Source organism: Limanda limanda, chromosome 16 (assembly GCF_963576545.1).
Source record: "Limanda limanda chromosome 16, fLimLim1.1, whole genome shotgun sequence".
In the NCBI taxonomy this organism is placed as follows: domain Eukaryota; kingdom Metazoa; phylum Chordata; class Actinopteri; order Pleuronectiformes; family Pleuronectidae; genus Limanda; species Limanda limanda.
The window spans coordinates 13,833,204-13,859,966 of NC_083651.1; the positions used below are offsets into that span (position 1 = coordinate 13,833,204).

At 41.4% G+C, this 26,763-nt stretch overlaps 1 protein-coding gene across 1 annotated transcript in view; it reads left to right on the forward strand.

Moving 5' to 3' along the window:
• LOC133022229 (NALCN channel auxiliary factor 1) overlaps positions 1-23,632 on the forward strand; it is a 74,761-nt gene extending 51,129 nt beyond the window's left edge. Inside the window, exons 2-3 of the mRNA XM_061089264.1 lie at positions 19,781-19,952; positions 23,331-23,632. Coding sequence (XP_060945247.1) covers positions 19,781-19,952; positions 23,331-23,632 — 474 coding nt within the window. The remainder of the gene's footprint in view (positions 1-19,780; positions 19,953-23,330) is intronic.
• Positions 23,633-26,763: the final 3,131 nt, after the last annotated feature.

Here is a 26,763-nt window from a genome sequence, read left to right on the forward strand (position 1 = left end):
GTGATGTTTAAAGGCCTGAGTACATTATCTGTGATTGGCTGTTGTCAGTAGGCTCGCCAAGGGCAAGGCCTGGTGGGATCATTACATCTTCCGGAGAATGACCTGGAGAAGGTCAGCATACTCTTTGTGCCAAGAACAACATGTGCAGCTTTGTCACATGCATGCTGTTGGTAACCGTTCATTCATACTGTCATGGTAACTCTGACAGGTCCAACCACTGCAGTCAGTTCAGTGGAGGATGCAACATATGTAATGTTTTTGTTTTTTTTATGTAAATGTCTGCTCTGCCTTCACAAATTCCCAGGAGTAACTCTCCCAGGCTCATTTGCATAATGGAATAGAACAGACTCTCTGAGGATTGTGACTATGCAGAAATATATTCCAAATTTTCAATTTCATAAAACACATTGTCGTGGCTCAGCAAACCATGTCCCTGCACTCACATAACACTCTGCCACTAGGAATCTATCATATTTATGCCTGCCTGTATTTGTGGAATAGAGCTGCAGATTATGGGAGTGAGTAAGCAGAGGAAACAGAGGAGAACGATAAGAAGACAAAATAGTAAAGAGGTCAGAGAAAGATAAAGACGCTTGTGGGTTGAATTTAACACTCGGAGGTCAACGGAATCAGACTCTTTTATAATTGTAGCTTCATTGGCAAATATGTACTGTTTCATACCAACACGGTTTTCATTCAGTTTTCCCTCCGTCCGTCCAAAACGTCTGTGTCCCTTTGTACATCCACTTATCCTTTGTAAGTCGCGGGGGTTGATACACGCTGGACCGGTCAAGCAGGGCCAACACACAGAGACAAACAATTGTTTAAACTAAAATCAATTTAGTCTCCAGTTAACCTAACTTCAACTGTGGGAGGAAGCCAGAGTACCTGCAGGAAACCCATGCAGACACAGAGAGAACATGCAAACTCCACACAGAAGGGCTCCTGGCCGATTTGGGATTGGAACAAAGAACCTTTGGCAGTGCTAACTACTGCAGGACCAAGGTTAGGGATGCATATGTCTAAGAATAGAGACACACACACACACATATATATATAGATATATGTATCTATATATACATGCAATTTCCACACAAATCAAGTCCATTTTATTCATCAAAGCACATTTAAAACAAAGAAAAGTGTCGAAAGGTGAATTATAAATGATTACCTACCATTGCTTCACATACCATACAGGGTTTGCATGCTGCAAATGTTTACTTGGGCTAATGAAATGATGGGGGGGTTAAAGGTCAAGGTCACTGTGACCTTATGTACGTCACATTCTTCTGAAGATGATATGTCAGTATTAAAACATTTTTGGTTTCAGTAAAGGCGAATGTGATTAAACAGTATCTAACAGCTAATTAGTTCTGGTCTTTTGATGGTATTTGTTTGTGATCACCAGATCTATTCTTTCTGAAATGATCATCTCAATGGTCTTTGGATCCTTTAGCAGCTTGGCGCTAACCCCTCTTCCTGATTTGTGAAAGAGCCCTGAGCTCTAACGTCCAGCTGAGTAGACCATGAACTGCATGGAGATATAGGCTAACCATTATTGAGGCGAGATATGGGTTATCTATTATTGCTGTGCACAGAAAGGGGGCATTGTACTTTAATCACAGCAGGCATTTGGTGAGCATGTTCCTCATTAAGCTTGGCCTCTGTGAGTGGGTGACAGTGATTAGTGCTGAAGAGGACGCATATACATGATGAGGCTCAAGTGTAGTATCGGCCTCTGTTACATAGAGCGGGTTTGGAAGTGGAGCAGGGTGCACCAAGAGTTCCTGTGTTCACTCCTCCTCACAATGGAGGCAACAGAGAGGAAAATCGCTGGATTATAACGAGCCTGACCCAGGGACACACACACACACGCTCCACCCGCCCCATTTGTGTTTAACTCTGCGACACCTGTGCATCTGTGCTAAACACACAGCATAGTGATCATCGGTTTTTCAGGTATTGCAGTGTTACTATTATGGGAAACTGCCGCTGCCATGAAACTGCTCTCCTCTCTCCTGCTCTCCTCTCATCCTCTCATATATCAACTCCCCTAAGCAGTGCTGAGCCGGGGCCCCGAGGCTAGCTCTCCTCCACCCAATGACACTATATTAGACGGTCCATTTTGTCATCATCATTTGCCCAGTGGAATTACAGCCATGTTCCTGTTAGGATAAATATTGGATGTGAGGAAGGAAGCGTTGAAAGAACACACGTTAGCGTACCTGTCTCTGCCAGCCTCAGCAGGTAGCTCTAGTATTTTCTGTCGGGAGCACTTAATGTGAGTATTCAATGTATTCTGTTACACGTTGTACCGCAGCGTAGATCGATGATAAGAGGTGACAGGCGAGGTGGTTTGAGTGGGCCCTTGAGTTGTAATAAGCCAGCAGGGAAAAGGTACACAACTGTGTTTCGACACAGCCCCTTGTAATGGGATATATGGCTTAGATTAATGGACCCGTCATCGCTTGGTTGGAACATACGGTCTACATTCACAAAAATCATCTATTGAATTTGATCACATATACGTTTCAAATCCAATGTAGTTGTTTTGTTTGATCGATTAATTACCTACAAAATAGGTGAAAGCAATTAATCAGCTCTCATCTGCAAGTATTTTAGGGAAATAACATAATGTCCTGCAAACTACTTGTTACCTCTTTGCTTGTTGACTCTTGCACCAATAGACTGTAAATAAAAATGGACGACATGTCTGTACTTCCTCCCACAATCTAGAAATTTAGTCTGCAATGCAACCTCTCTCTTTTCCTACAGCCTTGTTTAAACACTACTTTGATATAAGAAGATGCAGCTCTTACTTAGTTGTGATTGAACAATCTCTGTCTGAAGGAGGGTTTTCACTAACAATCAATTCATTAGTGTGATTTTCAAAGTTTAGCTTTTAATGGCTGTGAGCAGAACTGTTCACCAAGGTAGACACATTTATACATCATGGATACGCAGTCCGCCTTTGGGGGCATATCTTGAATGCTTAACTTAATCAAGATAATATTCTCCGAGCAATCATTATAAATCAGTATAAACCTGATACATCTCCCCGCAGTAGGCCTATATAGCAGCAGTGTGGGAGCTGCTCGATTCTGCCGTCCCCTGCTAGCACCAACTCTTCCTCATCTCCATGAGACCCGGCTGTAGCTTATTCTGGGAGCAGCAATCAGATTAATAAGTAAACGAGCGAGTAATTGGCCTCAATGAAATATTCAAATGATACGGTTGTTTACTGAAGGGATACTCATCCTGGCATTAACCACCCATGATGATATGATATGTCACTACAAGTACAGTCACTGTTCCTGCCTCCCTCTCTCTTACCTCATTTGCCTTTAGCAAACAAGTGAACTTTAAAGCCGATCGTATAACATGCATGTAGTTTCTCCGCAGCTATGGTACATTATAGAATAATGTACTGCAACATATAACCTGATTCACGACCTATCAAATGTACTTGAAGCATGCAAAATATTGTTGAGTTGTAGCCCTGAAATATGCGTTCAAACCAACAGAGGCTTGTTCAAGCAATTTAACCTGCACCAAATGTTGTATAAATAGGGCTGTGTCTCAAGTTTCCAGCAGATCATTGCTCACTCAGTAGCACTGTTATTGTTGGTATCAACTGCATCAGTACTAAGTGAAAGTGTCAGGATTCAAATTGTTATTCTGAGCAAAGAGGGTTTTTCTCTGTCTCAAATCACGGCCAGACTAAAGGTTTCTGAGGGGGCAGTGCATGGAAGTCTAAAACGCTTTGCAGAAAACTGAATCAGTTTATTCCGAAGCACGATCGGGCCGACCAAAAGTGACCGCACCATCAGAGGATCGATATGTCAAGCTTAGTTCCCTGAGAGATAGAAAAAGCAACTTCACCACGAATACAGAATTTGCTAAATAAAGGATGCAAGACTGCAATCAGCAAGAGTACTGTCAAACAGAGGACTGTGTCGTCTCAGAGGATGAGGAGCAGTTTCTGAACCACTTCTCGTGAGGGGAAACAAGGCCAAACACATGGGGTGGGCTATGAGATACCAGCACAGGGCTGTTTACTGATAAATCCAAGTTAAGCAGCAGAAGGGTCTATGTAAGGAGCCGAGCAGGAGAGAGAATGATTCCTCGATGCATCAAACCGACAGCGAAGCATCGTGTTGGGAATATTCAAGTCTTGGGGTGTTTTCTCTACTCTGGAGAAGGACAACACCCTGACCAAGGAGAAGTTCTGCTCCATTCTCTGGCTTGATACACCCTCTGGTTTGCATTTCTGTGTAGAGGGAATCAAACTGAAGCAGGATACTGTCCGCAATAATAATGCGCGGATTGCAGTTATACCTGTGCAGCCTTGCTGATCAGTAGGTCAGGTGGGTGGGGTTGTAAAAATGTACATAACTGATTAACAATAGATGGGTTTGGGTGGGTGAAACAGGCTCATCCCCATGGCTTGCAAAGAGAATATCGTACATTCCTGCAACAAACGCTGGGAGTGTGCGTCTTCTTGGCAAGTTGGAGTCGCCTAAATCCTGGCAACTTGGATACCATTTGATTTTTGGAATGTTCCTGCTGGTGGTGGTCGCACAATTGGAGAAAACAATTCCTTCAGGTGGATGAGTCAAGCATACATGTGGATTAGGATAACTTCTGTGTTGATAGGTGCATCTCTAGATCCTAACACACCCCAAAGATTTGCAAGACCTCAAAGAGTCCTGACTCTGATGGCCTTTCCTCTTCACAGTCACCTGACCTCAACCCCACCAAACACTGATGGGGGCATGTGAAGACTGAGAAAGCCAATCCTACGCTTGGTATCCTGTAAATCATGGACATTTATTTATTATTTGTATTAATATTCAAATTTAAGATGAACGCAAAATATAAGTATCTTCACTAGTGGTCTCAGCCTTTTGGACGCCACTGTATATCTCTGCTTGTGCCACCGTATGCATTAGATCTCTGTGTTAATCCCTTCATCGTGCAGTGTGTGTGTGTGTGTGTGTGTGAGCACCCATGTGTGCTTGTGTGCCTCTGTGATCTTGCTTTCTGTCTAAGCGCAGCATTGCAGAGCACAAGCTGCATACTAACCCAATCATTAAGACATAAATGAGAACATCAGAATCCATCTGCAGTCTCGCACAGCAGTCCTGAGAGAGAGGCGGGGGGAGGGAGAGAGGCGCGGGGAGGGCTGACCAATTTATCTTCAGTCTCTCCTTCCTCCTCTTCTGATGTTTGCATCTCCCCATTTCTCATTTGCTCTCCCACTTCCGTTTCTCTCTCTGACAGAAGCACATACTGTAGGGGTGGAACCTGGCCTTGTCGACTGAACCAGACTCAGACTTTCTGCCTGTAGTTTTTAGTCTAATTGGAAGCAGCAAAGCGACTGCTACTCAGGTTTGGTCCAGACGATGTGACCCCATCAGATTCTGCCATTGCTTTCCAATCCCCCCCCCCTGCATTTCAAACACTTGCCAATCCTGGCCCACTTTCTGATAAAGAGACAACGTCAGAGAGAACATGAAGGGATGGAAAGCTGGTTGAAAAAAAAAGAAGCTGGTTCAAATCCCCCTGTCTTGACTTGTTCTCCCGTCTAAAACAAACTCCTCTAGCACATTCATTTGCTGGAAATATTTTCAGAATGTTAGGAAATCTTAGAAACATGTAAGCACCCATTTCACTCCCTGTCCATGTTGTGCTCATGTACTGCTCTATTCATCGCGTTAATCAAGAAGCAAAGCCTGTCTCATATCTACTGAGTTGGCAAGATTTGCGGGGGGAGGGGTTAGGGCCATGGGGGTGTGATGGACAAACCCCTTCAGTAGCAAACTGTATTCTTTGTGTGTAAATGTGCCCTAAGACAGCAGTATCTACTGAGTTTGTGCAAAATCTTGCATGCCTGCTGAAGATGCTAAAATCTTTATGGATGGCCCCCGGACACCAACACGGGTAGAAATTCATCCAGTTCTGCCGATGGTCAAATTGCAGATCCCATGATTTAATTAGCAGCATTATTTATAGGATGCTCACTTGCACATATAAATTGTCTATCAGCAGATTCACCACACGTAGCACTCTCTATCAGTTAGGGGATGGCAGAAATTTGCAGGTTATTAAGGAGGACTTTTTCTTATCATTTTGGTTTCCGGCAAATGGCTTCCACCCCCCTCATCAAACTGCATTTACTCATTAATGAATGTAAACACAAACATAATTTACTGGTTTGATGGGCAATAACAGTTTTTGTGTTGGTGTCTGTTTCAGTCTCACCCATTGAACACTGTAACAGTAACGTTCATTCTGTGTATCACAGCCTACACTATTATCCTGTGTGACGGCCAGAATTGATAGCTATCAAATTAAATTCATGCAATCATACCACCTTTAATTAGAAGCTGCTTTTAAGGTGACGTTATTAACCCCTCTTCAACAGCACTTCCATAATATTTCATTCAAACGTCTTTCCTAAAAACTATTAAAAACGAACACATTAGATCTGATAAACCATACAATGCACATAGCACATATGTTCAATGGGTCATACTTCACAGGTTTGACCACAGGGTTTGCAACCGAGACCGTGAAGCTTTTACTGAGATGTTTCATTGATTCCATTGTCTCATTCAGGATCCATCACCATCTAAGAGCTGCGCATGTTCATAAGTAAATCTGTATGTGCACCATCACTGACGTGACATTTTCATTATCTTCTCTGTCAAATGCAGGGATACATCACATTAATGGGTGGTAAGATGTTCGCTTGATTGAGACACATTTTAACTGACATTGAATCAAGTGACCTGCTGTTAAAAGCCGTGTCAGAATCAGCGACAACTTAACTTGCACTGAATAAATATATGTTAGGCTTATTAAAATACCTTCAGTGATTAAATCACAATTTCATAAAAAATTGTAATAATTACATTTAATCTGAGAATTATCTAATTCACCATTTGATTCACTATTCATTTTAGTTTTTATTGAGTCAGAGTGTAAGGCCCCAACCCCAGATAGGGGTGGAGGTTGTTATTTGGTACTGAAAACTTGAAAAAAAAGCAGGAATGGGTGCAAACTAATTTCATTTTATTAACACAAAGGTTCTACAACAGAAAGAAAAAATGATCCCTGGGAAATCCAACTAAACTCAATCATACTCGCAAAAGAAAACGGGAACAACACTTACAGCAAGCTGCCAACACATCTCCCGCCCCTTGGCTACTGACTGACATTTACCTTTATAGCCTCGCCTGCCTGGAACATACCACATGCGCTGGTAAGTACAGGTTGAGCTAAACAGAAAGACAAGTAGAAAACACACTCAACATGATGAAAACCAGACCAAGTTAGGACTTTGGGCTACTGCTGACCTCACAGTTCAATTTATCTGCAAAAATACAGCAGATAAATGCAACGCCTTGACTAAAAGTTATCCAATGCAGCACACTTCACCCATTCTCTGTCACCTTGAGTCTGCCCACTTCTTCCTTTCTCAGAGACCTGATCCTTCAGACCTGTTGTTACTGTTCCTGATCGACCTGCTGATCTGACCCCACATAGCTGGCAAAAACCCCCGATCGAACAAAGCAACATCACAAACATAACAAGATAAACTGTCAACACCTATTTGCTGTAAGAGAATACAACTCAGAAAGGATTATCTACATAATCTTATAGGTAATCAATATTCAAATAATAATCTCAGGACCAAATTTTTAATGTAATTAGACAGGGCCTGATGAGAAAGGGAGAGAAAGATCCCTTTTCACACAGTGTTTCATTTATAATTTCTGTCACTTCCAACCAAATCTGAGGACATGAGGTTTCTAATTTATTTCCACATTTGCACAGTTTTACCTCAGTTTTACTTGCACAGGAAAGTGAAACATATTTAGTAGAATGATACTAAGGAAGTAAGGAAGTTGGACAGTGTCAGATTTTACGTTGGTCTAACATTTATAGTGAACGCAGGTTAATTCACACTACGAAACCACAAACGGCCAGGGGCACCACCCTTACACAATGTCAACAAACCCTAACCCTGAACATTAGCTACAAGCTTTAAAAATATTTTAAAGAATTGCAGAACTGTTTTAACAGATTACGTTTGCTTCTACAGAATTACCTCATTAATTATTTTTGTGTCAGATTTGATAAGGTTCAGAGTCAACCCTAATGTTAAGTTGGCCTAAGCACTGTATGTTTGTGTGTGTGTGTGTGTGTGTGTGTGTGTGTGTGTGTGTGTGTGTGTGTGTGTGTGTGTGTGTGTGTGTGTGTGTGTTTGTGTGTGTGTGTGTGTGTGTGTGTGTGTGTGTGTGTGTGTGTGTGTGTGTGTGTGTGTGTGTGTGTGTGTTTGTGTGTGTGTGTGTGTTACTAGCTGTACTTCACACTAGACTGTGGCTTAACCGGCCCGGACAAGATCTCCATTATCAATACCACCTCAGTTGTGGTGACTCCTAATCTGATAATGAATCAGTGGCCTGTGCTGATTGTCTGCTGGGTGCCAGGAGACTGTGCGTACATGTGTCTGCATGTGTGTGTTTGTCTGTGCTTGTATTAATATCTCATGTTCCAGGCTCCTTGTTGACGGCACATAATTTTTATCCCTCAATGCATAAAGGATCTCTCATCTCATTATGATATTTGTAGTGCCGTATGTTCTACAATAGCCTTTAAAAAGGCTTTATTCCAACACAAGCTATATTTCACAATCAACATTTAATGGTGATGGCTAATCACTTGGCACAAATAAAAAAACATAATTCTTTTTCTTCCATTAAATCCATAATTATTAACACTTTTAGGAAGAAAACATTAGTAAAATTGGGTTTTGATGAGGAGCACTGAACATGGCTCTGCCTTTTAAATGACCCTGATTGACAGGAGCTGAGAATTTAACACTTTTTTTACTGTTTCTACAACACACAAGTCCCTTCATCACAGAGCTTTATTCACAGTGTTTTATTCTCCTAGTCAGGATTCACTAACACAAACAACACTGAACACAGATTAACGGAGTAAATTGAAGTGAATACATTTGGAAATCTTATATCCGAGGGAGGGGCTCTGCTCTTGGTCACCTGGCGATGAAACTGTGTGGTGTACTCAGGGCTTTTCCTCAGCTGATGCTGAAGCTGTGGGGTGCGCAGTGTTCTCATGTTCTCTCTCATCTGACGCTAAAACGACTGGGGTGTCTCCCTCTTGTACAATGTTTACCACAGTACTCACAAAATGGTGTCTCAAGTGTTGAAGCGCCACATTTATGAACTGCACCAGTGTCCTGGTTAAGGTTGGATTTGTGCAACAGGCGCACTTTGGTTAAGGAAGAATTGTGTTTTTGATTAAGTGTAAAGAAAGATTTTGGTCATCTGCCTTCTTTTTTTTCGTCTCTACCTTTGCATAAGCTTATCAAAAATTTCACATGGATGGAATGATTTACTTTTTTTTAAAGATGTGAGAGAAGTAATTAAAGGAACAGTTTTATGTATTTGCCTGTGCACGTATATGTGTCTATTTGTCAAAACAGGCTGCGTGCATTTGACTGATGTGGCAGTAAAATAAAAAGGTATTCAACTTAAATGTAATGTAAATGTAAATGTCTTTGTATTTATATAGCGCTTTTCTAGTCTTGTTCACTCAAAGCGCTTTACAGTACAGTTCTACATTCACCCATTCACACACACATTCATACAGTGCATCTATTCGCAGCACTTAGTTATTCTATGGGGGGCAATTCGGGGTTCAGCATCTTGCCCAAGGACACTTCGGCATGCAGATGGGTCAGACTAGGGATCTTCCACTCTACCCCTCAGCCACAGCCGCCCTTAGAATGAACTTAAACACTTCAAGGCCAATTTAGGCCATGAGCTGGTCGGGTCAGTGTCAACCATGAGTTATAAATCCTGTAAAGAACCTGCTGACACCACTCGCCCCTTCTCGTCTGTCTCTACCTCTTCCTCTCATTCACCCTCGCTCTGCATGCCTGTGTGTATGTGTGCATTTACCTGGGAGAGTGACAGAAAGAGAGCAAGCCAGAGTGATAGCACAGGGAGGCTAGAAAGAGAGCAAGCACAGTGCCTGTCTGAAGGTGAGCGCGTGTATCTGTTACGTCCCTGCTGGCAACCTTGCCCCAGCCCCAGCTTCCAGGCCATTTTTCACCCCACCGCTGCAGTACACACTGCAGAGGGCGACAAGGTGGGGGTGCAGCGACTGATCAGGGGGGTTGGCATGGATAGCAGCAGGGCAGATAGCGGGCGCTGCAAAGAGAATGGGATTTTGCTGTTTATAGGGGGATAGTTGTCTGTTGCTGGGATTGCTTGCATTATTGAACAGGCTTGCATTGCCAGGGAACCGAGTTGAAAACCGAGCTGCAGGTGCACGCACATGCACACAACCGCGGCCTGATGGAGCTAACAGCGGCTTGGCAGCGGTGGGTGTTGATTCATCACGCTCGCTCAGTAGGCTCATCTTGCTGATAATTATCTTTGGCAAATTAATTATCAGTGTAAGTGTCAGCGTGACAGGGCCGATGAATTACATCCAGATAACCTTGATTAATACAACAAAGTGAGTTATGGGGCAAATGTTTTGTGTGTGTGGAAGTGCTCCATGTAGAAAATGTCCCATCCCTTCTTCATCCATCTCAATCCTCACGTCCGTAATTCCTCACTGTCGTACCTCGCTCCACCGCTGCCTCCGTCTCTCTCGCTTCTCCTATAGAGATTTTCATTTTTGTCTTCTCTTCTCAGTCTGACAGGAGAGCCGTCTGTCTGGAGTACAGAACTGGTGAGATCTGTGGACCATTAAGTCGTGCAGCAATGTGTGTTTATTTTCATATTTAAGCCGCACCAGCAGTTTGGCTCTATTTATGGCAATGTTGGTCTGCGTCTTGTTATGTCCGGACTGAAATATCTCCAAATATCTCACAACCACTGGATAGCTCATCGTTTGTTCAGAAATTCATGGGGCCCAGAGGATACTTTAATCTAAAATGGTGGACATCAATTTAATACCACAACAAGACTTTTTATAAGGATGTGTGGTACGTCACCACTTCCTCCACTATTTAGAAATGTAGTTATAATATCCTGGATGCAAATGGTGCCCTTTTGCACATTCGGAATCTGTGCAGTAGTGATCATGGGATGGAGCTGCAGTATCAAGGCCGAATAACATGCTTTCGACCGATCACTAGTCAATCTCAGCTTTGAATCAAGACCCCATCTTTATAGCATCAAATAACATTTACATCCAAACTTATCAGGAAAATGTGTAAATACAACCGTGGGATAAGAACCACCGTAAATGGCAGAAACCATCTCTTAGGAGTAATGTGCTTGACTTTTTAGTTTGGTCCAAGTCCTATCCATTAACATGGAGGAGGCTTCACTTTTTGGAAGCTGTCATGTCAACAATCTTTACATTCAGCGTATGTACCACACCAATGTTGGCATTCAGGCTCAAAGTGATGTGTCCAAGTACCTCCCAGAACAGTTGTGTGGCTGCACAGCCTCTTTGTCTTGTTCATTGTTCTGTATGATGAGGTTTCCTTTCTCGTCTGTGGCCCGGTTCCTATAAACGTTTTGAACAGGACGACCTGAAACTGTTCGTCTCGTAGAAGCCGGCGCAGGGCACCACCTGACACACTCTTTGAGGGAGTGAGCACCGCCAGCTTGGATGAAATTCATTTTTTCATTATTAATTCACTCACTGCCATGACCGTATGATTCATTCATACATTTTTCATCCCGTACCGCAGCTATTCTGCGATTCAGTGCTCATTATGTATGTTTTCCCCTTTTAACTGCGAATCTCGTGACACCAAATAATGGCCCCGGCAAAGGGTCTGGTGCACTTTGTTCCCTCCGTGGTCGCAGATCAACTTGTTTCCACATGTGTCCCTCTCTCTCTCACTTCCTATTTGTTTGGATGTTTATGTTCACCTTTTAATTACCTCACTGTAACATTATTACACTCCTCTGTCCTTGGGCGTGTGGTAAAAACATAAGCTCGGTATTTGTTTTGCTTGTGTGTGTGTGTGTGTGTGTGTGTGTGCGTTTGTCATGAATTGACCACAAACAGCAGGTGGCTCATTGTGAACACACCAGGTCTTATGTGTCTACACAGTCGTTCAAATGTAACATTAATGTAATTGAATAGGTGGCTCTCAGGGAGTTTGCATGAGTGCCTTCTGCTTCACTTCACTTTCAATCAATGTATTGTGCTGCGGCTTCAGTCTGCAGGCGGCCACGCTCGTCCTTTTGTTTGCTATTATGTTCTCATTGGCTCCTCTCATAACCGTCTTGGCTAAACCTGCCTGTTTATTTTTACGTCTGCGCTGCTGTTTAGATCATTAGTTACGTTACATTTTCTCTGTATAGCTGCTGCCGACACCGTTTTGCATGCTTGCCAGGTGCGGCCCCCTGGCTATGCTGAATGTACATTAATTCACTGCACAGCTCACACAAATGCACATACATGCTTACACATCACGGCCAATTAAATGTTATTGGCTTAAGTTAATATGATAGTTACCTGCAATGAAACAGCATTGATTACACGTTCACGTTCCTTGCAGGGTTTGTTTTTTCTTCTCTGTTTGAGGTCACGCTTGATCATACTCATTGACTCACCGACGTGTTTGGCCGCGCATGCTTGTTTGTTTGCATATGTGAATGTGTTTGTCGTTTTTCTGATTATGTTTAGGTGTAACCTTTGCTTTGCATTAACCCGTTGTAGTGGAACTCCCATGGGGCATTGCTGCTGCTGCTGCTGCAGATTAAGGGGAAGTTTACATACCGGCTCCTGGTAAAGAATACCCTCTATTTGACCCCTCACATCTCAGAGTGCCTAAGTGTCACTGGTTGAATGGATTGTGGAGAGCATGCAGAATGATAATCTGGGCTTTTGTGGACAATGTAGAGTTAATTACATTTTTCTTCAGTGGACAGTATAGAGTGCAAAGGGCACACATCATTTTTTTTCCATAGAATAGAAATGCTTTAGTCAGCATTTGTGCATGGTTAAATAGCCGGGGAAACTTCCCAATATACAAAATCGTAACCACTTGTAGTTATTATTACATGCTTTGAAGAAAACTGGTGTATTTTGTATTTCTCTTTTCTTGCATGTTGATTGTACAACACTTCTTACAGCTCCACACACATTAGCCTGTTTGTACATGAAGCAAAAGCTTGGATGATACAGAGTTCGGAACAAATGTAGAAAGAAAAATCTGTGTGTTTTCCTTCAAAAACACAATGAGTCTTAATTAGAATTCACTCAGATGTCATTGTTGCCTTGTGTAATTTTAATCCCATTGTCTCGGTCTGACACAACTTGAAAGTAGGTTATAACCGGGCTATTGTACTATACACTTTTCCAGATCTGCTGTTTTAAGCCGGAGATCGTTTAAATAAGCGGAGCAGAAAAGAGGATAGCCTGAATGCAGCGGAGCATTGAATGTCTGTGTGAGCTAATTGACAAGGTGGCTCATGAAACTGTATATGCATGTGTGCGGCTCTGCCTGTATTTAAGGAGGTAGGAGTTGCAGCGAGTTGGAGGGTTTCTGTCAACAGTTTAACCACAACCACAAGTCCAGATTAAGCGTTAAAGACGACTCACTGACAAGGAAGGGCCATCCGGGGCTACTTAAGACCAATACCACAGGGCAGAGTAAGGCCGTTCATCAATTACAACCTTAATAGCCTAATTGTAATGAAATAATCCAATCCAGGGGACAGCCTGGTCTCAAGTGTGTGCATCACCAGAAGGTGAGGAAGACAAAATACTGAGTGGATATATTAAGAAGGGTCTTTATTGTAGAATGCATCGGCTGAATATCGAAAGAGGTTCAAAATGCTTCCTCTTGCTTTGACCACTAAAGTGTTTCACAGCTGCTAAGTGAGGAGTGATGTTATCATCTGAAGTTTGTGTGTTTGTTACTTTGTGTGTCAGTAATAAGCATTACACACAAACTATGGGATGGAGTACCACCACGCTTGGTGAAAGGATGTGGTATGTGTGGGGAGGAACCAATTTTTTTACATTTTCATTGTTTCTCAGATAATGATTCATCGATCTTGATTGAAATAATCAGGCATGTGTAGGGGACTGACATCTGTTCCGGATCTAAATAAAAGTCTGGATCTCTCTGAGTGGACCTCTGATGTTTGCTGTGACAATATGCACAAACACTGTGTGACACCTGAGAGCAGACAGACTGATTTTCAGTTTAGTTTGAAGCTTCAGTGTCTTCAAGACCCTTAATCTCTTTAGATCATGGTCTTAATATACTCTTCTTGTCATCCAGTGTTTCTGCCCAAATTTTCATCGCCCCCACCCGTTCATATCTGTTCCCCTCTTTACGTTGACTTTACATAAATTGTTGCATTGCAATTTTCAATTGAGCTGGAGCATATGCTTTGGGAAATGGGGTTTTATGGCCACGTAGGAAACAGAATGAACAGCAAGTCCATATACATTTGTTCTTTTTTTTAATGAGGACAGTCTTTATATTATATCTCATTTACATGTATTTACATTTATATGCCTTCATTATTTTTTCCCAGTGCAAAATTTTCCCCATGTTCATACACACGAAGCAATTTGGGATTCAGTTCTATTTCTCAAGGACACTTCACCATGTGGGCAGCAGTAATCAGGAATCTGCTAGCCCTATGATTATGAGCCATTATGCAAGAAAAAACTAAACACAGAAAATTAGGAATTGTAAAACGAAAGCCATTTACTTGGTCAGAGGAGGTTTATATTTTGAATATGTCTGTGAAACATTTGTTTGTGTTCTGATGCATTCCTGTGCTGCTGTTCATTTGAAGTCAAAACCTAATTTACCTGTTTTCTTGAATTTAGTAATTAAAGTTCTTCTCATGTTCATTGACTGCTTCACTATCACCAGAGTAATGATCTGAGTTGAATGCAAATTCCAGTTGGTTGAACTTTTTTCAATCAGTTTTTGGATATACTGTTAATTAATAGTTCACATCTACCTGCATCGATATTTCCCTTGGAAAATAATCCTCCTGTTTCTGGCAGGCTGTTATTGTAAAATATCTGAGACATGAACATTATATAAAAATATACAACCTGTCTCCACTACCTCCCATTGTTTAAAAATTAAACTAAAATGATCCAGAATATGGGCACCGCAGTCCAGAATCCGCACAGGAGTGATCATTGAATGGAGCTGCATTGTGCACGTCCATCGATAAACACAACGGACCAATTGTGATTCACTATTAGCTTGATCATCTTAGCATCAAATAACTAGTTGAACAAAAACTTTGTGTAAAACAGTTTAATGAATATCTCTGAGATAAGAACAACAATAAATGCCATCTTTGGGAAAATAAAACGTTAAGTGTGTAGTTATGAGCTATACTACATCCAGCCACCAGGGGGCAATTGAAATGTTTTGGCTTCACTTTTGGATTCAAGATTCAAGATTCAAGATTTTTTATTGTCAAATGAACAGAGATAACATGAAGTAGTCACTGTCAATGAAATGCTTGGGTCACACACTCTCTTTAAGCAATGCTCAGTAATTTCAACCCAAAAAATAAAATAAAAATAGAAATAGTATAAAATAGAATAAAAAAGAATAAAATAGAATAACAATGAAATAGAATATCAAAAATTTAAAATAGAAAATAAAATATATACATCTAAATATATATCTTAATATATATCTTTACAGATTCTGCTGTGTCATCTGACTTTACATACAGTTTGTGGTTATTAGTTGTAGCGTCACAGTGTCAGACAAAACAAACAGAGTAGTAGTGATTCTGTTGAAGTTAAATCCTTTACTCTGCCTGTAGGAATTTTGCCCCCCTCTGGCAATTTTATCTCACAATGACCTTGATAACAATTGTTTATCAGACAGCACCATTATTTTAAACTAGATTTACTTTTCCTTGGGTCTTCTACTTTGCCGACAGAGCAGAATGAGCCTACAAAACCATGAGGCCTCTATTAGGACCCTCCATGTCCAAGCTCAATGTGTCAGATAACTCTCTGACAGGAGGTACAGGAAAGCAGCAGAAGCAAGAGACGTTAAAGGAATTGAACGGTGACAGAAAGAAGGAGAAGAGAAATTTGAGAGCCGGCTGGCCGACCTCTAACACTGTGAGTCAGTGATTGAGGAGAGGGCAGTATTTTACTCTCTCCCCAAGCTGTTGAAAGAACGCACCAGATAGGAGAAAGTTATATAAATGGAAGAAAGAGTGCATCTCACTATCTCCATCATGACACTCCTCTCCCTATCGCTCTGACTCGCTGCCTTGTTCTCCTTCTCTGAGATTTGACAGCCGGGTGATAAATTACTAGTCATGGTTCTACAGTAGACTGAAGGCTGCTGCAGCGGTGGGCTTCACTAACTGCTGCTGAGCGCTGAAGGACACAAATGTGGGGCAAAGGGCCGAGAGGAGTTGTGTTCTTTTGCTCCACATCTGTTGCACTTCAGACAGATATTATACGCTGACCTTTTTTTGTTGTAGTTTTATGGTCCTGGGTTCACCTATAACTTAGGTCCTAGTTTGTGTTAAACAGATGGGGAATGGGCTGTCACTTTTCTTCTAGGCTAAAGTAAAATCTCAGTATTTGTTGTAGGTGGCGTTCAAAGATAATCTCTTCAGTTGTGATGTTATTGATTATTCCGCTTTTGTTTTTTACCCCTGCTGAGGAGTCGATGTTTTCACTCCTGTCTGCAGCTGTGTCTCAATTCAGCAGCCGCGTCCTTCGGAGGACCTAGGTCGGCCGAAACCAAATGAGACGACCTGGTCTTCCTTTTGCATCACTAGCTTGTCCCACCCTCACAGCCGTCGCTTAGCAACAAAGCTATGCACGAAAATGTTCTTCTTTCCATTAGCTGTTATGTTTTAAAATATATTCTTCTGTTTACGCCTTCAGAAGTTTTTGCCTCAGTTCGCTTCAGTTGAGGGACACATTTGTCCTATTGGGACAGCCTAGTCACGCCCCTTTGATATAATTGGTCTACAAATGCGTCTTCAGAAGGATGCAGCCCCCAAATTGAGACACAGCTTGTTGGTTTGTTTGTTTGTTTGGTTGTTGCTTTGTGGAAGGATGCGGCGTGGGTCAGGGGAGAACCTAATTAATGTTGGTGTTAATCCACATCAGTAGGTGGACCCAGGCATATTTTTATAGATATGGCAGAATTTTCTATTTTCATAGATTTCCGAGGGTATAATTTTGACATAGAAAAATAGGCATATTAAGGGGACTGACATGTTCAAGTGTTAGAAATTTGGTTGCGCGTGATTGAATTTAAGGGAACTGTTTGACTTGAGCCTTTGTGCAAATGACTCGTTAGACCTTAACTTCCTCAGGGACTCTCTGAGGATGAGAAATATCTGATGAATGCCAGCATTGACGCCACTCGACAGTGATTTGTAACAACATTGTTGTCGTGTGTTGATATTTTGGCGAGTGACAGAAATGACAGCTTTTAACTCAGTTTGTCTTTATCGCCGAGTGCTGACAGGTTCGTGACGAGCTGTCGAGTAAACATGGGAGGAGCACGTCATGAAACTGGAGCGTCACACATACCTGGACAATCATATGCACACACCCAAACATACGAGATGCACAAGATGTGACAGGAGGATCACATGACCACCTTTTTTGTGACATTTACATAGTGATAACAGATTAGAAAGAAGGGCAGTGCGTGTGTGTTTGTGTGCGTGTGTGTTGTTCTCAGGAAACGACCTTATCTTCGGCTGTAAATTAAATTATTCGATGCAGCAACTTACCTTACATTATGAATGTGTGCACAGCCTCAGTACGTGCACATGTTCAGTCATGCATATGGAAATTAACATTTACTTTGAATCTATATCTGGATACAACGATACATTACATTTACGATGCTGCTGTTACACAGACCATTATCATCACAAAGGCTAATTGAGTTCCTGAAAACAGTTACTGTTCAAGACAATGGTTCAATGTTTTAATGTAATTTGCCCCAAATCAAATTATATATTATCTGCATTTATTTGTTGTTCTTATTTGAATCACGTGGTTGCGTATTTATAAGCAGAGTAATTTGTATAATGAAACATATATAATTTTGTCGCATCTTTTCTCGTTCACAGTTTTTCCAAAATGTTGCTGGATTGCAACATTTAACACTTATAATTAACCTTTGTATTCATACTGTGGATCCATGGTCTTTTTTGATTTGTATATTTCTATTTCAATAACCGTTATATCGTGCGCTTATATTTGGTTTTGATCTGTTCAGTGATCTTATTTGTATTTATTTTGATCTTTCTTTCTGGCAAACACACACACACACAGGCAGCCTATTTATCAACATGTTATATGAGGGGGAGTAATGTGATGGTGGGCTTGCTGCACTGTTTTCAGGCATGCGATCACAGCAGGTGCTAGCTTGCCACACAGTCACTGGAGTGGTTCACAGGAAATGGCAGCTAATTGCTGCAGGTGATAATACCACACAATGAGGCGAGCGCCTCCTCACATGGGAGCGGGGAAATAAGGTGCTAAGTAAATCATTTGTCCCCACTTGTGCACTTGCAGAGTTGAGAAAATGGGTGAGTAATAAATCAACAAATGACTGCGCACACAAACATTGACATTGTGCAACTCAGGCCCTGGTTTATTTACCCGTTTGTTTTGTTAAGTTGGTGAAGTGATTATCCTTAAAAAGGGGTTTTCTGCTGTTTACAGACTCGACTGCAACACTAATAACTTAAACTGCTGATTTTGTAAAGATTTCGCTGGTGATACATCCTGTTGTGTTCAGATTCGTAGTGTAACAGTTTCCTATACGTCAACACATTGGCCATTCAGTGCATGTATGTAATTAACATGCGTGTTACAAGTTAAACGCTGACATACATGAGTTAATGGATTCAGTGTCATCATGCAGCAGTACTGTCTTTATTGGTCTTCTTTATTAGATGAAGATGACTCCTCTTTTCCTTTGGATGTGCTATAAATAGAGAGAATACTTTTTCTCTCACCTCTCTGGCACAGAAACACAATCTTCTTTTCATTTGTTCTTTTCCTGTTTGTCACATTAAACAAATGAAAGTCTCTGTATGTAACTCAATCACATAAATTTGAAAAGTATTGATATAAAGTCCCCCTGCATCCCCGACTGCCATCACCATGGAGACAACTGTTGTCTGATGCTCTGGATCATAGCTGATGATGTTTTCTTCGACCATTTCCCTCTTGTTTACAAACAGAACTGGTGCAAACAGAGTATAAACAGCTACAGGAAATATGAGTACTTTACTTTACCAGTAACTATTTTCTGAAGGGAGTCCATCTATTGTATCAATGTAAAAAAAAGTGTTGGTTTATACGTTTCTTTGTGAATGAAACAAGTTGCAGGTCCTCTGGTGCTTTAAGCCTTAAGCATACTGGTTTTTGGTGATGGTCATGCAGGCCACCGATCCCATAATACTCAGTTGTTCAAAGGAGGAGATTGGAACTAACACTTGACAAAGGGCAAATACTCCACAACCTATATTTAACAGTACATGTCAGGATGAACGGGATCTCTGCTCAGTCCTGGGAATCAATAACTGTTGAGGTCACGGATGATGCACGTGCATTGGAGAGTGTGCATATGTGTGTGTGTGTGTCGTCCGAAAACAACCCCCTCTTACTCATCAATATTCTCTCTCTGTACCCTCCTCCCCCTCCTCCTCCTCCTCCTCCTCCTGCTCCGGTCTCTCTCTTCTGCACTCACCCCTCTTGTCTCCCACCGTAGATGGTGTATAAGCCCTGGCTGTGTTCTCAGTACTTCCAGACCACCCAGATGCACTGCAGCAAGCGAATCCCCTGTGGTCAGTACTGCCTGGAGGTGCAGCAGCGGTGCCCCTTCGTCCTGCCCGACAATGATGATCTCATTCATGGAGGCAGCCCCAGTTTTATATGCACAGGTACGAGAATACCCTGCATATCTGTCTTTCTCCTTCATTCTGTATCGTATTTGACTGATTTGCATGTGTGCGGGTCACGCAGCTGCTCTGTGCAACTTTAGCTCTCAACCACTGGGCACTGATGAGCTGGGCTGAAGTGCTTTGTTGACTATTTGAGGGATAAAAGAGAATTACTTCCCTAAATCCTGGGATTCAGAGCTACAAGTAACACACGCTGCTCACCTCTGCACCACCTCTGGCCCACCCTGTGTACTAGTGATCACGCCCTTTGCCGGAGTGACTTCCTTTACTCCTAGTGAGCGTGTAGGGAGCACAGTGTCTCGCTCGATGACCCTTCAGTGGGAACACACAACTGAAGCTGGACCCAGTGCAAACACTTCTTACTTTACAGTTACAGGATGTTTAATTAGCAGCCTAACAAGGTAACACACCATGACAACTGGGCTAATTGTTGCCAATTACTCAGGAGTGAGCTGCACAGTGGGAGACGGTGACAGGAAGTCTGTAGTGAACAGTTTATTGCTCTCAGTGGACCAGTGTAGTTTATCACTACAGTGTTAGTGCTTACAACAAGTGGGACACACACTGACTCACACAAGAGTTTTACCTTGTTACAACCACACATTCGTCTCCACACACACGAGAGGTGAGTCCCACACAATGTGATCTGATGTGGGGGTTTTTTTATTCCCAGAATGTGATTAACGCAACAAGCTCATATTTCATATAACATGCCGATGCTGCCCTCTGGTGGTCGAGTAGAGTACCATGGTCACTGGTATAACATAGTGAGATGTGAAAGTAAAATTACAATGTTAAGGTTGCTTTCTTAAGTTCACTGACTGTTTCTAAAATTGAAGAACGAGAATGGATGATATCCAATGTTTCTGTTTAATTGATACATGAAAAGACCAAAACCAACAAAGTGCTTGTCAGTGCACATATTAACATGCGGGCTACAATTTAAACGCTGACATGTATGAGTTAATGGATTCAGTGTCATCATGCAGCACTACTGACTTATTTGGTCGTCTTTATTAGATGAAGATGACTCCTCTTCATATGGATGTGCTATAAACTTTTTCTCCCACCTCTCAGGCACAAAAAACACAATCTTCTTTTCGTTTTTTCTTCTCCCGTTGTATAAATGAAAGTCCCTTGTTTGTTACTTAATCACATCAATTTGAAATGTATTCATGAAAATGCTACATTTAGGGTTTGGAGTTTGACATGAAAGTCAGCCTCCCTGCATCCCAGACCTCCATCACCATGGAGACAACTGTTGTCTGATTCTCTGGATCATAACTGATTGTTTATGTTTTTTGTTGGACCATTTTACTCTTGTATACAAAACCAACAGAGTGCTTGTCAGTCCCTCAATGAATTCAGACTTCCCCCAACCTGCCTTGTACAATACAGAGGAATCTTTGATGGAAATATACTGTAATTATTATTATTTGTTTTTAACATACAGTTGAAAATATAAAATCTGAGAAAAAGCTCTCATTTCAGTAACGCTTGACAAATGCTATTAAAACAGGAGAAGATTACCGGGGACTATTTTCAGCTGTGGATCAATACACATTTGGTGCACCAGTTATAGGCTCTCTATGACCGTGTAGCAGAAACTGATTTAGAAGAAACAACAGTGCCCTTGTCCATTGTAATGACACACAGAGCGATGGTGCCACTCAGTGAGTTGTCTTTCAGGACAATTGGACATAAATGGAAAAGGAATAGAATATATTAGCCTCTGGAAACTGTATTTAAAACTTAAAAATCAGCAGGATTCATTCATTGGTTTTCGGCTTTTCATCAGGTTTTTTGATTATGAGGAAAACATGGACCATCATAAACCTTAACATTTATAGGCATGATGATCAATTCAAAAAATAGAGTTTGCTGTGTGAAGATACTGTTGCACTCAGCAGGACTGATCAAATATGCATAGTTAGCGAATAATACGATATGTATTTATGCATGTGAATATTTTGTCATTCATGATGCAAATACGCAAACTCGAGATGCATGTTTTTTTCAGAAAGCTGCATTAATTACACGATCCCTCTTGTATGTCAGAGTGGGCAGAGTGGGCACTAACATCTTTTGCACACAGTCCATGACCAAGTTATTATAATGACAGTGGAAAGTGTCAGTCAGCTGTTTGTGATCTCAGTCCTCAGAGCAAATACAATACATTTTGCCACTTAATGCTTTGGTGGCATTTTGAATGGGTCTTTACGATGTACTTTGTGTTTCCATCCGTTCTTCACACAGAAAATAACATTTCTGGTAGGCTCTGTGCATAAAAACCACTCCTGTAGTGTAGATAAAGGCCTGGTTGTACAATACACTGTTAATTAGAGTGATTCAGCCTGGACACTGCAGCAGAACAGAATAGATAAGTGAGGTGGTACAGGATGTAGCATTTCACTAGTGTTAAATTCAGTCATTCATTACTTCAGAGTGGCTTCTTGATGAGTTTTCTATGTCATCAAGGAGCCTTCTTCATTTAGGAGAGCTGGATTCTAAGACACACCCACAACTCCAGCTTGATGCTGTGGACCAATGTCTAGGTCCTCAGCATCGGAAGTTTCTGACTCAGAATCAAGACCAACATCTTCCTCATCCTCATCCTCATGCAGCATCTTTATGACCATTTCAGCCATAAATCTGGTATGATGGTGACCAGCAATACTAACACTCTATCAGTCTATTTAGTATATGCTGTTGTATTCTGGGTTTTATCTAGTTATAGTTAGCTAGCTAGAACAGAATATGTCAACTAGCTAAAAGCTAACTAGTATTGTACATACTTCTCTCTTTCAATAGTAATGGATTGTGAAATAAGACTTTAAACCTTGCATGAAATAATACAAGAAATTAATTACTTTTACCCATGTTTTGCATTAGAAGAGAAGTAATACAAAAAAAAATGTATTCAAAAAGTAACAAAGGAAAAATAAAAATAAAAAAGATTTGTCATGATCAAAAACAAATAACTGAGAAATACCTGAAATTCTTAATAACGGAAATTAATTTACTGCAAAGATATACAAAATAAGAATTTAATCGGGTCACTTTTGACCCATGTTTTTCAAATTTGTGAATGTGGTTCTTTATTTTCTCGTATTTAATTGAATTAGTACATTCAGCTCTTTTGTTATTTCAATCTGGGAATAATACATCCTCACTGAATTCTGTTTATATTGGGCTTTACATGTTTTGGTCTCCAGTGATTTTGTTGGGACGGCCAGACGAGAAGCATTACTTCTTTGTCACAGGAAGCAAATACAGGCTAAAGAAAAAATGACACAACATGTGAGCTGTGAGCTAATTGTTATCTATCTCCATCACCCCCCAAAAAAACAACTGCAGGGCTGTTGGAGGACTATCCTTCAGGTGTGGACCCAGATGCAGAGTGCTGCGATGTGCGGTGGGACTTGAAAGTGGACAACCGAACCCGGGGGACCCTGAAAAGAACTCACCCGCCATGCCAGCACCGTACCTCCCTCAGCTCCTCAGCAGCCTGCAGACTGTGTAACAGCCGGCTCAAACTCTGCCTGCTGGTCCTCGTACTCCTACACACTGTTGCCAGCCTCACTGCATCCCACAATGCAACAGGACTGGGCCTCCCTGCCATCACGCCTCTGGAGGAGAGCCCTGCCAATGAGGAGTGATGGAGCTGCCGGGAGGAGGTGAGGTTGTCGGGGCTGGGGATTCCCTCACCATGGCAACCGGAGGATGTGGAAAAGTACAGCCACGGGAGCTGTGTGCCTGTGGACGCTCTGCAGCGCTTTGAGACGAAAGACACACACAAATCAATCAAAACGAATAAATAAGTCAACAAACAGACAAACAAAGGGAGTCAACCAGTCCCTTTGCTAGGGAAAGGGGACAATGCCACAGCCTTTGTTGAGAGGGAAGGTCGGCTTCCTCACGGCTGAGTTTCTCTTACTACGCTTTTTTACACTGTGTTCCAATTCTTGGTTTCTGTTGCACTGGCTGACTATGGAATAACACAATCATATTCTCTTTCTAATGTTCATCCTTTCTGTTTTTTTGTTTCCGAGTCTCTCATACAGGAAGAAAATGTGTTCTCTGAATAATAATGTGTAAAAAAAAATCATTAGCTGCAACTGTGTGTGTGTGTGTGTGAGAGAGAGAGAGAGAGAGGGTTTGTGCTTCAAGACTGCGAGTATGTGTGGGCGTGTGAGAGCCTGTATGCATGTCTTTACACATGTATGTATGTGCGTGTATGAGAGCGAGAATGAGTGTGTGTTGCTGACAACTACCCTAAACATCTACCTAACAAACTAGTGCTGCGATGAGGTCTTTATGGAGCCCCCCATGTCCCCCCCATCCCTCCTCTCCAGGTGCTGTGCTGGTTTGTTGGCCACAATCCCATTAGAATCTGAGCTGGGTTTTGAATGTGGTTCTGGTGTCCCTGGTAGAAAGCTCTGATGTGTTTAACACAGGTTAATGGTTTCCCCCTCAGTTTGTTCTGTGAGATAATATTCACCCATTGACACCGGAATCAAACCATTGCTGTAATTAGCATCAGTAAAATGCATACACCTGGCTCAACTCTGAAACACTGCAGGAAACAGACATATCTATGATATCACCAGGAATCTCAATATCACAGGAAAACTAGCCGTGTTTACTGATTTCTTTGACAATTATTAAATGATCTCTGACAATTTATAGAAAATCCAGGATAGCATAACCTATTTGCATATATTTGCAAAAGTTGAGTACACCCACACATTTGCAAATATATGCAATTAGTGACACTTCGGATCCATGCAATTTTAGATTTGATATCCAGTAAATTATTATAAATTAATTACTATTTATTTATTTAATAAGTTTCCCATTGCCCCTTTAGGCCACAGAGTAAAGTGTTATAACAATAAAACCAAAGCACAATCATCTGCCAAGGCCCAACAGGCCCCAATTGTACATTGATATCAGTCCCCTAAATAAGCCACATTTATTTTTTCATCAAATTCCATAAATTATATCCTGGAAATTCTGGCTTTTTGTTCCGATCCGTGCCAAAATCGAATGGTTTCTTTCTTGGCCGCTGTCCCCTCCTTCTTACAAGTTATGTGGAAATTTCTTTGGTAGCTTTTGCACAATCCTGCTGAATAACACACAAGAACTAAAATAGACCAGGGAAAAAACCTAAGCTTCTTGGCGGAGGTAGTTAACAGACAAATCTCTGATCCTTTCAGCTTTAGGCGAACAGTATATCAGGGCTTGGTGATCATAAACTAAAAGTAAACCTTTAAAACATTTCAAATAATTTTGATTTCCATCTGGAGCAATGAGACAGGTACATGCCGCTTAGATGCCAAAGCATGAAACAGCATGTGTTGTCCACCTCATTCACATGACTGTAATAAAAAGCACAGATGGGATGATTTTCTATCTCACAAAACAAAACATGAAACTGTCTAAAACTTGTCTTAACCAAAGATGTTATTTCAGGCATTAAACCAAAACCTCATTCAGATTCTGGTCACTTTTCAGCAACAAGTTAACTGACATTGGAATTTCCGCACTGGATCAATATATTTGTCACAGTTGATTCAGTCATTGATACTTTTGTCATTGTAAAATTTAAAGGTACTATCCAGTCATAATAAAAGATACGGCTGTGAAAAATGTCCTCTATCCTCTTGACCTCAAGAGCTTTGTCTCTTTTCTGGCTGCAGATTAAAAAATCACTATGACAGCAACACTGGTAATAAAGGACTCAATCCTATCACCATTTCTTGAAAACCAAAACATAATCTTTTCTTTACCACTGAACTAAAAGATCAATCTCAGGCCTTTTTGTTGTCAAGAAACCCACTGACTGGATGTTACCTTTAAAGTATTTTCATAATTGGTGAACTGCAATTCCTCTGCAGTTATGACAAAAATAAAGTGTCAACATGTCCTTAAGAAAGGTAGCATTCTACCTGCAGTAGCATAACGAAGATAAACCTAACCCACCAATAGATATATGACATTTTAAATATAGAGTGACGGTTGACATCTCACCAACACGGAGTCAATGTGTCCCTGTTTGTTTCTGTTAAATTCAAAAGTCTGACCTCTTCTCATGACCTGCATGTGGAGGCTCTCTGCAAGGCCTCTTTCTGATGATTGTCCTCAGCCCCACTCCCCACACAAAGCACTGCACCTGATCCCGAATCAGCTCCTGTAGCATGCCCACTGTCTCGTACCTTTCTCCTCCAACACATCCAAGTAATTTCTCATGAAGTAAAAAGGGCTTATCAAGATAAACAGTACATTATCATCCACATAGTCAGACACACTCCAGATTGTTAGCAGACAAAAGGCTAAACACACGGCTCGCACGGATTCTGTTTTATTTACAGTTCGGAGTCATTCCAGTGGCTGTTGTACCGGAGAGCATGAACAGAAACACGTACAGAGGACAGGAGCGGGTCCTTGTCTCAGCACTAATGACAAAACCTGATAATCGTCTATGTCAGCTGATCCTTGTGTTTTTAGCTTTTCAAACGTTGACCAGCTTGTGAACAGAGAGAAATGGTGTGACCTTAAGGGCTGACTTGTTTTTTTGGTTTTCTTTTGTGTGTGTGTGTGTGTGTGTGTCTCTCTTTTGACGAACAAGGCTTCGAGATCAGGTTTTCGAATCAGAGCAGATGTTAAACTAAACCGAGATGTCCAATCCAATATCTGATGTCAAGAATTTTTTGCTACCCAGCTTCTCGAGGATTTCAAAATAAACATAATTTTTCACAATATTTCTGTATAGATAGTATATCTCGGC